At 38.4% G+C, this 16,157-nt stretch overlaps 1 protein-coding gene across 10 annotated transcripts in view; it reads right to left on the reverse strand.

The window, feature by feature from the left end:
• The window catches only part of GALNT13 (polypeptide N-acetylgalactosaminyltransferase 13), a 369,936-nt gene that overhangs the window by 129,940 nt on the left and 223,839 nt on the right, over window positions 1–16,157 (reverse strand). For all 10 annotated transcript variants that reach the window (XM_039494889.1, XM_039494888.1, XM_039494892.1 and 7 more), the window contains 2 exons: window positions 13,893–14,063; window positions 2,104–2,221 (listed from right to left, as the gene is read on the reverse strand). In XM_039494889.1, the coding sequence (XP_039350823.1) occupies window positions 2,104–2,221; window positions 13,893–14,063 (289 nt within the window). The remainder of the gene's footprint in view (window positions 1–2,103; window positions 2,222–13,892; window positions 14,064–16,157) is intronic.

The raw sequence follows: 16,157 nt of genomic DNA on the forward strand, positions 1-16,157 counted from the left end.
TGCCCTGGTCCCATTGAAGTCAATGAAGCCAGGATTCCACTTGATAGGTAATCATGTTCTTTAAAACAATTCTCAGTTTAAATAGGGTTATATTTCCTAAGGGACACGTTAGGGAAAGAGTTATTGTCTAGTGCACTATGGTTCAAAGCAGCTAAATCCTCAGAGTTCTTGACCTCTGATGGGGTAGATACTACAGGGATACCCCAACTGCCTCCCAGGGAGCTGGGAAACAACAAGGCAAGGTAGAATCAGTGGAGGATGGAGAACACTATATTTAAGACATTAAGCCCCTCAGAGCAAGTTTTTATAATATAGGGCACTGATTCAGGTAAGCACACACTTTAAGTCTATCTTGATTGAAACTGGTTCTTAAGTATGTGCTTAAAGCGAAATGTATGTGTATGTGCTGTCCTGAATTGAATACTACACTTTTCTTGAGAGGCAAAGACACAATGTGTAGGGGGAGGGGAGGAGGGGGAGGAGCAGAGATGGCAAGGAATTGTAAATTACTTCATTTTTTGCACTTACAAAAATTTCTAAGAATCTGTGCAAAGAAAATGCAAAATCAAAAATGGAGAATTATGTACAAATCAAGGCCTGAGGCTTCAATATTTTTGTTAACAGGAGACAAAAGCATTTATCAAATGTCTAGAATTTGAACTTTAAGGAGTTAGATGCTGCAAGATGAGGGCTAAACAATTTCTTCAGGTTTCCTTCTTGACAGTATATTACAAAGGGAACCCCGGAGAGAAGCTTCCTCAATAACAGGACAGAGTCCTTCTCAAAGACAATAGATGAAATACCCTGGAATTAGAACTACAATAAGTAGAGTCCTGCAAATCCACAAGTATCCGCAAAAATGGTCTGCGGATAGGATGCAGAGAGAAATTTTGTATCTAGAGCCTTGCAAATCTGAATATCCGTGCATCATTTTTGCGAATCAGATGCAGACACAAATTTTGTCTCCATGGAAGGCTCTAACAATAGGCTTTTTCTGGACAATTATAGACTATTGTGTCCAGGTTCATTGGGACATGGTTTAATTCACATCAAAAATTTTAGTTTTAAAATGCCTGTTCTTTGGGGTTAAGACTGCTCATCATAAGTGGCAGACATTCATTTACTTTTATACCCAGCAAAAAGTGAACTGAATTAACAGGTACATTTAAACATGTGGGCGCGCGCACACACACACACACACACACACACACACACAATATTACATCTGATACTTTAAAGCAAAAACACTCAAGGCAAAAGAAGCTTAGAAAAAAATCTCTATCCTTCTACTTCATTGAACAATAAACAATGTATGCCTTCACTATGTAGTTAAGATACTGCCAAAGCCTCAGCTGATTTCTTCTAAAAGTAATAATAATGTCTGCTTGACAAAACTTTAGTGTTTTATGCGAAGAAAAGGAATGTATTTAGTTTTATTTTGCATACTACTTTGCCTTGTAAAGACGGCAATACATCATATGATATTAAGTCATTTTTCACATCCTTCCTAATCATTTATTCATCAAAGCTGCAATTTTCCAATCTTCCTTTGATTTAAAAAGGTAATTTACAAAATAAATGCATTTCATTTTATTCTTGTCAGGGGCAAAATGCCGCCAACTGATAGAAATCAAGTCACTATTCTGCAGGATATGAAATTCCTGAGAGAGCATGGCTCTCATATGTAAAAAGAATAGAAATCCCAGTCATAGCTTGCAAATCCATGATAATATACATAGTTGAAAGCTTCTGTTGAAAAGCATAGTTGGATTTTCAATACTGCACACTTCTTTACTTAATTTACGTCAATTGGCACCCCTACTGTTTCAATGAAAGACTTGGGTTTTTAATATAAATATATTAGTAAACCTTATGATAACTTTAAAATCATTATCTAAAAATCTTTCAGAGCAATGATAAATGTTGCATGCGGTAGAAAAAGAACCCCCAAAACACTACCACGAGGCATCTCTAGTTATTTTTAGAATTTTAAATTAATCCAGAACTTGCATTTTAGCTAAAACAAAAGTGCCTCATCTGCAATGTACATGTCATTATAGTATAACTGTTGGTTGTCAGAAAATGAAGTAAAATGGGAATTACCCTAAAAGACATTTCAAGATTCTCTCCACCCCAGATATCCATTCCTGCATCGTAAGTTCCTATCTCTTCAAAGTAGTTTCTGTCAATAGAAAATAGGCCACCAGCCATAGTAGGGGTCCTAGTTGAAAACAAACAGAAATAAAAAAAAGAAAAAAGAAAAAAAAGAAAAAATACCTTTTGAAAGACACTGAAATTTAATAAATGATACTATAGCACATGTCTCCAGACCTTTTGAATATAAAAATATATTCTAAATACATTAATGAAAATATATAAAATAATATGGTTTAGAATGTCTACAGCTCTACTCCAGCTGTGGGCCAAATAGTGCAGTTCTTATTCAGGCAAAACTCCCACTAACACCAGGAGTTTTACGGAGTAAGAACTGCAGCATCACTCTGTACGTGAAATTCCACTTAATATGATGCACCTAAAAATCAATTTAAATGGATGGAATATTGGCCTTTTGCATCTGGAATAGCAGTTTAAATCCAATCTGAAATGCTTAGTGAAGAGAGTTTAATGCCTTTAGCTCTCCCCTTAGAGAGAGACTAAATGTTCATAAAATTACCAGGCATAATCTTCCTTAACAGGATTATAAATCTTTACAACAGGCAAATCCAATCAGAGTGCAAATTTCCTATGAGAAAAAATATCCTGTTTCCCTGTAAAGATTTTTTAGAGTTTAAATCTACATTAATGACAAATGTTTATCTGAGATAATATAAACATACATTATTGAAACGGTACTAATTTCAGGCTTCACAGACACTTGGCTTTGGCCTTCTCTTACCATCAGAATAAAGGCTGAGATAATTTCATAATCAATGCTTTTATTAGTGCATCTATAGTACTGTCAACCTAAATACTAGTGCACAGCTAAGGGGGGAGGACAGAACTAGCATGGAATCTAAGTTAAAACTTAACCCTGCAAACATGGCTATGAAGAACTTTAGTCATATGCTCTAGTATTTCAGAATAGCGCCTTTATGTTCTATATTCTCCCTCATTGAAAAATTGGCCCTCCACACTTTAGTTAATCTATTTGTAAATTCCTTAGGGTAGGATTGTCATCTGTCCTTACACCACCATACAAGGGAGTAAGAAGGTGCAAGGCACTGCGTTAATCCTCTGCATGGGTTATCTACATGGAGGGGCAGTGGGGAAGGAGAGCAACTATTGTGGAAATGCTATTCCACTATTGTATAAATGGGTAGGCACGGGGTAGGGAGATTGGCAGTGTCTTGGCTCTGACCCTCCCTGCAATCCACTAGTCAGCAGATTCGAGCCAGTGTGGAGGCTACTGGTATAGACCAATAGATTACTTCCCTCCAGTACAAAAGGGAAGCAGAGAGCAAATAATGGCAATTAATTCTCTGATCTGCTCTGATGGTGCAGCTAAACCCTGCCCCTTAGTGAAGGCAGGTTCTAATGTTACATTCTAGCTCTTAATATTTAAGATGCTGATGTGATGAGGCACTTAAGCTTGAGCTTAACTTTAAGCAGACCCATTAAAGTAATGAAGTCTTATGTGCTTTGCTGGATAAGAATATCCAAGCACAAAAAAATTAGAATAACTATTAATTAATAGAATAACTATTAATTAGGTGTTCAAATATGGAAATTGAATAGTGGTTTTATCCTCAGAATTAAGAACAATTACAAAATGAATACTTAATTAGAATATGCATTTTGAAACTAATCTTTTCTATTACACTGTATACAAATATGTATACAGACGCACATACGAACAGCTTTAATATACAGCTGAGTCAATTTAGTAATTCACAACAATTAATTTATTCAGCAAGTTTTCTTTATACAATGGATTGTTTGTGAAGATTGAATATCAGATACTCAAGTACAATGTTTAAAATTTGTAGTTTTCTCCTTGTCTTTGGTCAGATTTGTCACAGGTGTCCCTTCCCTGAATGGATAAGCAATGCAACCACTTCCAGCACAAATACCCCTGGTGTGTGAATTTAAAATTCAGTTTCCACGAATGCTTGTGAATGTGACATTGCAGTTGGCTTTGTGAAACTGTGGATATCAATTTGATTGCTCAAATGAGCACAGCTCAACAGAATTCATTCAGTAATATGGGAAATTGTTTGCATTACCCATCCAGCTCTATTCAGCTACATATACCTGGATACACATACACCCTTGTGCACACCGAGGGACCTCTTCCACGGTTATTTTAGCACCAGCACAACTTCATTGGTGTTTAATAACAATGGGAGCACTAGTGTGCACTAGACACCCCTTTCTAACTGTTCCAGTGGTAAAGAAAGTTGGCTACTGGTCTATACTAGCACTCCCACCATTGCTAGTGCCAGTGAAGCTACACTGCTAAGAGATTTCCTTGAAATCCTCCATGTTACCTTATATACCTATACATATATTTTGTATGACATATACAGCTGATACCATAGAGTAGTTGCCTTTGCATAATTATTTCCTCTTCTGCCAGAGCTTACTATGATAACTCCTAATAAGATAGCATAGTTCAGTGAAGAGCAAGCAAATGATATTGAACCTCTGCATTTACCTACATTTCACAGGTGTGTTTTTCTTCCCATGCTCTCTACACTGTAAGCTCAGATAATTAACTGTCTGTCATTTCAATATAGTTAAGCCTTCCTAGGTTTCAAAGCTGCTTAACTGCCTTCAACCTTGCTATATTTCTGCCACAAGTAATATCATTGACCCTCTGAACTATAATGAGGAACAATAATGAAACTGAACAGATGGTAATGATTTTTGGCTATGGCCCCCTACCTGACTGGGGCATTTCACTGTACGATATTGTAATACTGTAGGTGACGATCATCAAGCAGGAGAAAAAGCAAAAATTCTTGTAAATTTGTATACACGTCACATTATATTTTAGAGAGCGCTTACCAATTCAAAAATATTAGCTTTAAATGACAATTATATTAGCGGCTAGTTAAAGAACTCTATTTCTGTGTGAAATCATTACATTAAAACTTAAAATCACTAAGTTTGCTGGGTTTTATTTACATATTTGAAACTGACCAGATTCATCAAGCAATCACTGAGATTCACAAATGTTTTGCACAAACCTGCATGTAGCAAGGCATGAACAAATGTGAGCCAACATATGAGCCCTATATTGCAAACACACATATAGGAGATTATTTTACTGAAATGAGTAGTCCCATTGGTTTCACATAAGTAGATTTACTCACCTGTGCATGAGATTGCAATATTAAGCCCTGATGTTTTGCATCAAAATCATGTGAAAATTTTCATTTTTGCAGCTTCGTTGTGAAAGCAAGTGACTCTTGGCAGTTTTAACTGAGTTTTACTTTGAGATTTGCGGGGCTTTTGAAATTTGATGGCAGGGTTGTGGGTGCAACTGCATAGAGATCAAAACTGTAAGCAATGTTCGCCTCAATCCTTACAAACTGAAACTACTGAGTATCATACAGGCCTACAGTAAAATTTACATACACATCAATAAAGGGGTTACCTAAATAAAACATGACAGCCAAAACTATTATCAACTATTATCAACTATGTAAATTGTACTTGTTACATAAACAAAAGCTGTGCCGCTGTCATTGTAAAAACAACTATAATAGCGATAATAGAAAGAATAAAGTCTTATTGATCCTTGTTGAAATTCAGCTGCTGCCACTATATGATTGTCAGTGCATTGTGTATGTTAGGTGTTGATTGTTTAAGAGTAAAGGTAGCATATTCTGATTTATTTTTCTGGTCTTATTTGGTTTGGTTTTTTCTGGTGTTATTTGGCTTTCTTGGTTTGTTCGGTTTTTGCCAACCAACTGAGATAGACCAGGGAAGAAGATCTGGCTCCTTGATGCTGGGTAAAAGGAGCAACATAGCACAAAAGCCCCCTAAAAGCCCCGTATCCTGATGAGGGATGATTCAGTCAGTGCAGGGCCTGTGGAATACTGCCTCCCAATGATCACCTTGCAAGCTAGGGCATAGGGACAGAGAGGCATGCTGGTGGGGAGGCTGCAGACATTCTAGGCAGCACTATGGTCTATAGAGGAGCTGCCAAAAATTAGATAAGGCCTCCAGGGCTGTCCAAGTTATGTTGGGAGTCTCCTCAAGCCCTGGAGCAGCCTAGAACTGGGAGGGAAGAAAGTTGGCTTAAAGCGGCCCTATGTCCCCCTGATCCTGGTTGTGAAATCCGTGCTGTACCTTTCAGAAGAGCAGCACAGAGTATTACCTGTTATATTTAACTTTGGCTCCAAGAATTCTAAGTGGAAATTGATGAGTTACATATTTTTACACTGACAAGATGGGTGAAATTGTATCTTTTACTGAAACAACTTTTCTTGGAGAAAGAGAGGAGCTTTCACGCTCCACACAGAGCTCTGAAGAAGAGCTCTGTGTCAGCTTGAAGCTTGTCTCTTTCACCAACAGAAGTTGGCCCTAAAAAAGATATTACTACATCCAGCTTGTCTTTCTAACATCCTGGGACCAACATGCCTACAACAACACTGCACACAACATATTTTACAGTCGCAAATTACATGAATCACATTTAGCAACATGAGGGAATGTGGACAAGTCATCATTTCCTGTGGTACTAGGAATTATGAATGAGACATAAAGCTTTTTGCTCCCAAGTCATTAGTTCAACTTTAGCCCAGTTTAGCATAACCAACAATCCTTTCCATCGTACCACTCTATGCCGTATGATTTGGTGGTCTCAGTCCAACCACAACCCAAAAAACAGAACTACAGTTTCACCAGCTGGCATCCTTGTTGACTGCCTCAACACACAGCCAAAAATGCAAACTATAGATCACCTTAAGGTATGCAAGATAAATAAGGACATTATCTATACGCAATCTGGAATAAGGATCCTATTTATATAGGTTCCTACTAGTATCAGACATCATCCAGTTGTTGGGATGGAGAATGAGAAAAAAAAGATACGTTCCCTACTCTCTCTATATGTTTGTTCTTTTATTTTTATTCATAGTAGTTGGCATAATAATAAAATGCTTAGGAAGAAAGCAAAAATGTCAAAATAAAGAGTGACTCAATAAATGTTAGCACCTAGTGAACTGAGCTTTTAAGAAGGGAAGATGAATATGGTGATATCCAGAAAAGATGGACTGGTGTGGACAGCTTTAACATGCACAGCTCAAAAATATCTGGTATTTTTGACATTGTAGGTATGAAGACACAAGCTGCATTTAAACTGTTCTCAGCACAGACAGTATTCTGTTGCCTGAAGCATGATAATATGTTGGCACACTGACAGGAGGAGGAGGAATGAACTTTCTCAAAGACACGGTGAGCTCTGCAGAGCACAAATAGTATGCAAAGCTATTTAAAGGCAAATATTAAGGAAGTCATTCTGCTTAGCAAGAGTATGTGATTTGGTTAACCCTCTCTCTCTCTCTCTCATCATTTGGGCAGTGGTGGGATACAACAACCTGACAAAAGTGCATGGTTCAAAATTCCCTGTGGTGTTTGTTATTCCATTTTAATTAATCACAGCTACATGTTGGATTGATGCCTGTAATTAGTTACATAAAGCTCTGATTTGTAATTCTTTCATTTTGTCATCAAGAGCTAAAAAAGAATAGTGGTTTGGAAGTTACTATAACTGCCCCTCAAACTTGCTCCCATTGTCTTTTGATTTCACAACTCCTCCTAGTGTCCAGTATATCCTTTCAGCCAATGGCTGGTAGTTTTATAACCACCATGTTGGTTGCAATCATCAATGGAGTGAAATCAATGGCTGTCAGAGAAAATGTTGGAAGACAAAGGGATAGACACCCCTTGGTGGAATGCATGCAATGTGGCTGTAGTTTGAAGCCTGATGGCTGGAGCCATACATGATCACACCTCCCACTTGTAGGGCAGAAGATCTAAGTACTAGTGGGTCCTCCAGCCACACCCCTTCCATTCTTTGTGCACAACCATGAAGGGAGCTCACTTGGAGAAGGGTTCTGTGGCTGGCAGGGACTTTTCTCCTCTTATGTGCCCATGGCATCCAGCCACCCTCTCTCCCGTTACATAGCTTAATCCCATTGGTTCTGCAGCCTGAGGAATCTCTGTACTCGCAGAAGAGGGGACTGTGCATGTATAAAAATAAAGCATTTTGAAAAGGTCCAACCTATTGCAGCTCTACTGGGCCTAAGGTTATTCCAGTGAAAGTCAATGGGAGTTTTGTCATTTACTTAAATGGGAGCAGGATAAAAACTTTGGGGTTAAGTAGGAGCTTAATTAAGACATATATTGATTGGCAGTCCTTACATCTTACTCTATTTTAGATAAACAAAGCAACCTTTTAAAGGAAGTGTCCTGCAGCAACTTCCATAGGCTGCCTGGGCCCAGACAATATTTGGGTTCAAACACTGAAGAATGATCAATCACAGTCCAGGTTTTATTTCTGCAAGAGAACAACTGATGGAAAAACCTTTAAAGGTGTGAAGGTTCCAACTGGTTCTAGGGAGAATCCCCAAGTGCAATGCTTGTCTAAACTACTTTGGCTCTGGAAATCAATCTGCTCTTGGGGATTTCCTCTCTCTCTCTCCCCACCCCCTCCCTCCCTTTTTCCTCATTCTGTAATTTTAGTCACAGATTTTTCTCTTGGTGTTGTGGTGCTTTTGTTATAGACTAAAATAATTACATTTGTGAAAAAAACAAGATAACAATCAAGCCTGAGAAAAATCCAGCTAATTCTTCCTGAACTTTAGAAAAGGTTCTGATTCGATTCTGTGTTTGAATTTTGGCAGAAAGTTGCTTGGTTGGTTCTTGTTATCCAAAAATGTTTCTTTGTCCCTATAATCTTTACCTCTCTCCCCAGCTGAAAGAGAAATGGAGAATTTGTTTGGAATCATGAACAAAGTAACACAGCTTAGTAGATAGTGTAGAGGACAGCAGGTTGAGTGAGCTGGATTCTATTCCAGGTTGGCTGTGTGGTTTTAGGCAGGTCACTTACTACCTGTAAACTGGGGGTGGTAGCCACCTTTGTAAAAATGCTAAGAGTTCTTTGGGTGAAATGCACCATGTAAGTGCAAAATTATTATTGGAGGAGATAATATACTATGGTGACCTTATAAAAATCTAGCTAGGTAGACTTCCTGACTCTATGGTGAGGAGGAAACAGGAAAGGGAACAAGGACACTGGAGCAGTGTTTTGGAAACAAAGGAGAAAAATATGAGATCAAAATAATAGGGACACATTTGTGAAGAATAGTGACAGCAGTGACTGTACATCGGATCAAGGTATTTTAATTTTACTGTAACTGAATTCTGAATCTTTATTTGCTACACTAAGCATCACTAATTAATATAAAATAAGAGACTTATGAATTCCCACAGCTACTGTTCATTGTGGGTGATTTGTTTTTTAAAGCTATCTGACAGAGCTTCTTTTTCAGTTATAGTTTACACTAATAAAGTTTTCTTTACAACTGTATTGGATGACAATTGTCTGTAGGCTTTTACAACAGTCATTGAATTAATTAAGCATTTGCCATAAATTCTAGAAACTCCAGCAAAGGCAGATATTTCTGTTGCTTCACCTTCCCAATCATCTTACAAAATTAAATTTCATAAAACAGTTTCTTGTAATTTCTAGGGCAAACAAAGCAAGTAAGTCTAGCGCTTATTTCCATCGACTGAAGAAAAAGAACCAGATACATTCTATTGGTTAGAGTTTACAGTAAATTTCATGTTCAACTTATCGGGATTTATATACACAAAATACAAGATGACTGAGCTCTGTTAAGACTTATCTTCATGAGCAAGTTGGGTGACTTATGACTGAATTATCCAGATCTTTCTTACTAAAGGTGGTAAAGATCTTTACGAAGCAACTCTTATTTTATACTAGAGTGTATGCATGTTGCTACTGAATATAAAAAGGGAAAGATAGGTGTGAACCAATATTAACTTATCATAGATGATAGATACTCTGGGTAACATTCTTCTTTCAATTATATGTGTACAACCACCTTAACTTTCAGTGTGCCAAAGAACAGAACTTGGATGCAATACACACATTCAAGAAAACATGTAATTCAGTGGTGTTATATACACCTATTTAATCAGTTGGACAGAAAAACAGATCTAGATACACACTCACAGTACTTAACCCAGATGCTTGTAGAATGGGAAAATCAACCAGAAGAAAAGGTTTGTTGCTAAGATTTGCAGTATGAGGGGTTTTTTTGTTTTTTGTTTTGGATCCCCAGTGGCTTCTGAAGTAGCAGTGGTTGCCAAAAACACTTTAGGCTTGGCTAGAATATTGAATCATTTTCTTTTGGATTCAGACCTTGTTACTATTATCCATGTCTTTGACACCTCCAGGTTGATTTATTGCAGTGAGCTCCATATGAGGCTATGCTTTAAAAGCTATTTGGAAATTGCAGATAGCATCAAACACAATAGATCACTAATTATATATTATTTCCTATAGGAAGCCCACTGTACTTGTGCTCAGGAAATGCACTAGCTGCCTGCTGATTTCCAGTTTCATATGCTGTTTTGACTTATGAAAAAAAGATTGGGGTGAGGGTCCTGGCTACTTGAGACAGCCTTTCCCCCACATGGGACATCACAGCAGCCACGCTCACCTGTGGTGTCTGAGCTAACATTAGTTTAAATAGGAGTAACTGGTGGTAGGTGTTCTTGATAAGAGGCTCTTGACTCTGAAACTCACTTATCCTGGTATATCGGGGCCTGGATCAGGTGGCCATCAAAACAAGCTGCAAGACTCACTTGTCATCCCAGTTTTTCCCCTAAGGCACAGGAAAGAGGGGAATGGGGTGGATAATTGGGGAATATTTTGTTTTGAAGCTGGGGCGGATTATAGGCAAGTTAATGTTATTTTAATATAATTTTAACTTATTACAAATTCCATTTTGTGAATTTTCATACATGTCTAGGAGTTAATAATTTGTTTGTAAATCAAAATAAACCCACACACTATAATTTATGTAATATAATTAGCCATGTGATAGATTACTTTGCTCACTAATTATTTCCAACAGGCCTACTTTTAACATTTCAAGCAACCTCAGCTAAAAACAGAAAGCACCTGCCAAATAAGTATCTTATTCTGTCTCTTCCCAACCTCTTCAGGATTTTTATTTTAATAAAAGGAGTTTTTTAAATTAAAATCCGTTGACTGGTTTTGGCTCAGGACCAATCTATAAAATAATGCTACTTGACTCCAAGAGAGGGAAGTAGGATATCAGCAGTGAAGTCCTACACTGACCAGCCAACATACCAGCAAGTTTCTCACAAACACAAACATTTTCTCACTAAAGGAGTTGGTAACCATGGAGAGGAGAGCTGGTGCCAGCAGCATTTTTTGAATTTCTTGAAATTCCCCACAAGTCAGTGCCATTATTCAGGAGCTGGGAGAGTGGATAAGTCAAGCAAGGAGATTAGGGTGACCAGATGTCCCAATATTATAGGGACGGTCCCAATTTTGGGTCTTTTCCTTATATAGGCTCCTATTACTCCCCACCCCCATCCTGATTTTTCACATTTGCTGTCTGGAGGTTGACACACAAAGCACCACACAGGGATGTGAGGGAACAGAGAGCCAGTACAGAAGGGGGCATGGAGGATGGCGCCACCAGGTGAGGAGGAAGAGAGGCTGAGCCAGTAGGGGCAGTGGTAAGAATTAACTCTTTGGATTTTACACGAACATCTCAGCATTAGTGAAATGGCTATTGAGGGGCTCTGCAGATGATAGCAGTAAAATTTGACCCAGGGGGAAGATAGTTTCCTTGCTTGTGGTGTATTTCCCTCACCATTATAATTTTGCTCTTTGGGACAATATTTGCTCGAGGCCTGTCCATCAATAGCTGTGTGTGTGTGTGTGTGTGTGTGTGTGTGTGTGTGTGTGTGTGTGTCTGGAGAGGAGGTACTGGTACATTATGGATGGGAATGGCACCTGGTTGAGCTTTGCTCTGCCACTGTTCTCCTCTACTGCTGTAGGATCCATAAAGGATCCATCACTGGCACTGCTAGTGCTGCCAAGAAGCATCTCGACATAGCTTTGGGGCTGGAAGTAGCTCCAAGAATCACAGAGCCAGAATCAGCTCCCTGACAGCCATCCCCGAGTCCATGCCACACCGGAAAGCATTAAGCCCTAAATGTGAAGCAAGGCTAACATTTACAGTGGTAATTATTTTAAAAGTCAACATTTATCACCTAAGGTACCCATGGTACTGTTTCCTTACATTAGAAATAGGAATAATTGTGGTATCCCCAATACCATGTTGTGGTAATTATCAAAAATTGCTGGCAGTTTAAATAGGGCCATTATATACTGTCCAGCGTCCCATTCCCCAAAGCAATTTCCAAACAGAATTTGGCACATGCTTTCTAGTCAAAGATTTAAGAGACATATCCTGGACCCCTTAAAGCTTGACAGGCAACCGGCATGGAGGAGTCACCAGGTGGTACAGAGCAGCGATAGCCCGCCCTCCCCCTCCTCTCCTAGCCCTGGCATAATGGTCTTCTCACAGGGGTGTTAAATGCACTGGCTAGTCTGAAGAATAGACCCTTGGAGGTTGGCTGCAGCAGGGTGCAGTTTGGATTCAGATAGAGGGGACAGAAAGGTGTCAGAAAGCCACCTTTGACCCTCCCCCTCTCAGCTGTGCGAAAGCATTTAATCCTTATATTCTACATACCAAGATTCTGTAGTTTTTCCTAATAAATAAGTGGAAGAAAAGATGGTTCCTGATAACTTCATTGTCAAGCAGAAATATATTAAAAAACCTAAACCCACAACTCTGAAGAACATAGAATTATAGATTTCTGCCCTTTCAGACGTACATAATTATGAAAATTTCTTTTATTATCCATTGTCTTGTCTGGAAACCTCTTTTTTTTTGGCTGCATTATGAACTATTTCAACCTGAGCTGGCTCTCTCTTTATCTGCCTGTTGCACACTGTCATGGGACATGAAGTTGGGGAAATTCCCAATCCAGCATTATGCCTCGGACATGTTGGAAATCATTATTTCAGCTTTTCAATACTTTCATTAACTGTCATGAGGACCATTATAGCTATTAGAGTTGAGCAAATAATCCATAGCAAATAATTTAGTCAATGAATGTCAGTATTTTTTTTTCTGTTCACAAATTTTCTACAAGCTGATAGCAAGTTTCTCAAATGTGTTAAAGTGAGTCACCAAATACTTTTTGTGACTAATTCTTAGTCTGTAGATCATTCATGAGCAATTCATTGACAGCAGTCAATACTGGAATGGGAGATATGTTTGTTAGATTTGATAGGACATGTACTGTAGGTATCAATTCTGTTCCCTGTCTAGAAGAGCATGAATTTTAAAATCAAGTTTCTAGGGAAAATATTTGAATTTTACAAGTTCAGAAGTTATTCTCCACAAGTACTTTCTAATATTAGCTTAAAATTCATTGTTTTTATGAACATGCTAGCCAATAAACTTCTTCACTAGAATATATGAAGAAAATTAATACAAAGTGGACAAACACATCGAAACAAATTCATTTTTTATTTTGTTGACTACTCACAGAAGAACTTTAAGGCATTTGCTCAATTCTGATAATTATATTGCAGTGCTATGAATAGGTGAGAAAATGGTCTTCTATTGTTTTAATCTAAAAGATGTGCCACACCTTTATGCTTTCTGGATATGTATACATTTTAATTTCAGTAAAGTATTAATCATTAAAAATGATTAACCACAAATAAAACACTGCAATGCTCACAATTATGCAATTTAGTTAAAGATAATATGATAGCATCCTTTGCCCAGTCTCCTTACCTCACAGGCAAGGTTCTGTCTCCTTTCCTTCTGTCCATCTCTCTCTGAGGAACAGGATACCAGCGAAAATTAAGCTTCCAATTAAACCCTCCGTATGTCATGTCTGACCCAGCCATGTATTCAAATGTATCGTCACTGATCACATCAATGATTGGACAGACAACAGTTTTTCTATAAGAAAAAAAAGTACTTTTTAAAATAAGAAATTTCAATTTTAATGCATATTAATATGCTAGAGATCCCTTTCTGTTGTGGCTTCTCTGCATACAAATCAAGACTCACGCTACAGTTTTTATTTGGAAACAAGATTGTGCAAAATTAATTTTCTAGCTGTCAGATTTTTTTTTTGCAAACCCTTTTCCCCCCCATTTCTGTTTACATGGGCTTGCACTCCCTGAGTTTCACTCCAAGTTTAGTCTCCCAACTTCAAATCACAGCCCAGCTTTAAGCTACCAGATTTCAGGACTGGCTTATGGTAACCAAATAGGGAGTTCCCACAGTTTCCATCCAAATGCATTAAGTTGGTGCAGGTTGGTCAAAAATTCATCTAGGTTCACTCAAACCTCAGCAAATCTGTCATGAATTTGGAATAAAACTGAAATGTTTCATTAAGGTTTCAGTTTTCATTTCATCACTTACTCTGTACAAGTATTTTTATGGGGCTTCTGTACATATTTTCATTGCTCAATATTCTATAATAGAGTGATTTAATTGACTTTCAAGCTGATGTCCATGTTAACAAAACACCCGCTCAGAAGGCCAAACATGGTACAGACTATATAATGTCCATACACAGCATAATCTGTGTATTTGCTTGAAACTATGCAGAGTAACAACTTGTTTCTCAGTATCCTCTGTATCAGTACTGGCGCTGGCTAAAGAGAAGCCCCATAACTGAGCCAGACAGATTTTGAAATACACCTAAATTTTGCTGCTGTTGTGCCAAGCTGACCTCTGTACCACATAGCTTTAACTTTTCTGCAACGGGTGCCATATGTTATTTTATCCCCAGTGAGATAGCTTTTCTCTTTGCTATGCTTGATGTTTTTATCAGTTCATAATTTCTAACACTGTTTATAACATATGGGTCACTGTGTAAACTGTAAAAATCCCCTATACATTAGTGAAACATTAGAATAAGATGCAATTAGAGCACCACAATTTAAAAGATTGTGTATTTTCCTAACTCTTCAATAACAGCTGCATACAAATTATTGTAAACAATTAGTAAAGCATATTATACTAAACAGCAACCGTGAGAGTGCAACAGTCAGCTTTCTTTCATGCCTCTTGTGCATTTGTGATCTTCTCACACACACAAAAGATTATCTTTAAATTGGTTTGGTTCAGACACAGGTGATTTCATCATCTCCTAGCACTTGGGGTCGCTGAGATGATGATGCTGGGGGAAGGCCATCAAATGAGAAGCAGCAAGCTTCTACACAGTGAGTTATGAAGCCTTGACACCCCCTCTCCCCTCAACAAACACCAGGTCAGACTGCTGATTCCTATCCCCATGCACAGACATCCCCGTCCTTCAAGCAAGCAGGGACAATGCTGCATTTTTTACCCCAAGAGTAAAACTGAACTGATATTGTAAAGTTTCTCCATTCCTTTGCTCCCCACATATCTGAACAGTTCCTGCCCATCTCCTTTCACTATACCCTCTCCTTTGTAGAGACACCCTCCACATAAACCCCATATCCCTTCTCTACACATAGGAAAAAACACTCTTTAGTTGTTGTTGCAGCATTCAACTGATGCAGTGAAGCCACTTTCCTCCAATGCATAGCCCTGTCCCCGCTACACTAACACATTTGCCCTCCTCCCCACAGTGACCCATCATCCTTCAAACACAGGAGACACTCCACCCATCTTTAACCCCAGCAGCTGCTGAAGTAACTGGTTGCTGTTGCCCCTCTGCTGTCTGGATCACTCCGGGAACATTTTGTGGAGACCTCTTGCAGTCCATCTGCTTCACAAATAGAGGCAAAGAGTCTTTTTTGGCCGTGAACACAACAGTGTTTGTAGATAGGTAGGCAGGCAAGAAGGTATTATTACACTCTCTCTCTCTCTCTCTCACACACACACACACACACACACTTGCTTCCTCAACATAAAACACAAGTGTATGGAATTTGCTTTTTAAAGCAATAGCAAAAAGTGATGATAGCAAGGCTTTGGGGCTCTGATTTCTGGTTTCGACTGGGGATTCACTTACGCACATAAACTGAGCAGGTACACATTGCACCATCCACTTGGAAG

The sequence above is a fragment of the Mauremys reevesii genome, linkage group 11 (assembly GCF_016161935.1).
Source record: "Mauremys reevesii isolate NIE-2019 linkage group 11, ASM1616193v1, whole genome shotgun sequence".
In the NCBI taxonomy this organism is placed as follows: Eukaryota; Metazoa; Chordata; order Testudines; family Geoemydidae; genus Mauremys; species Mauremys reevesii.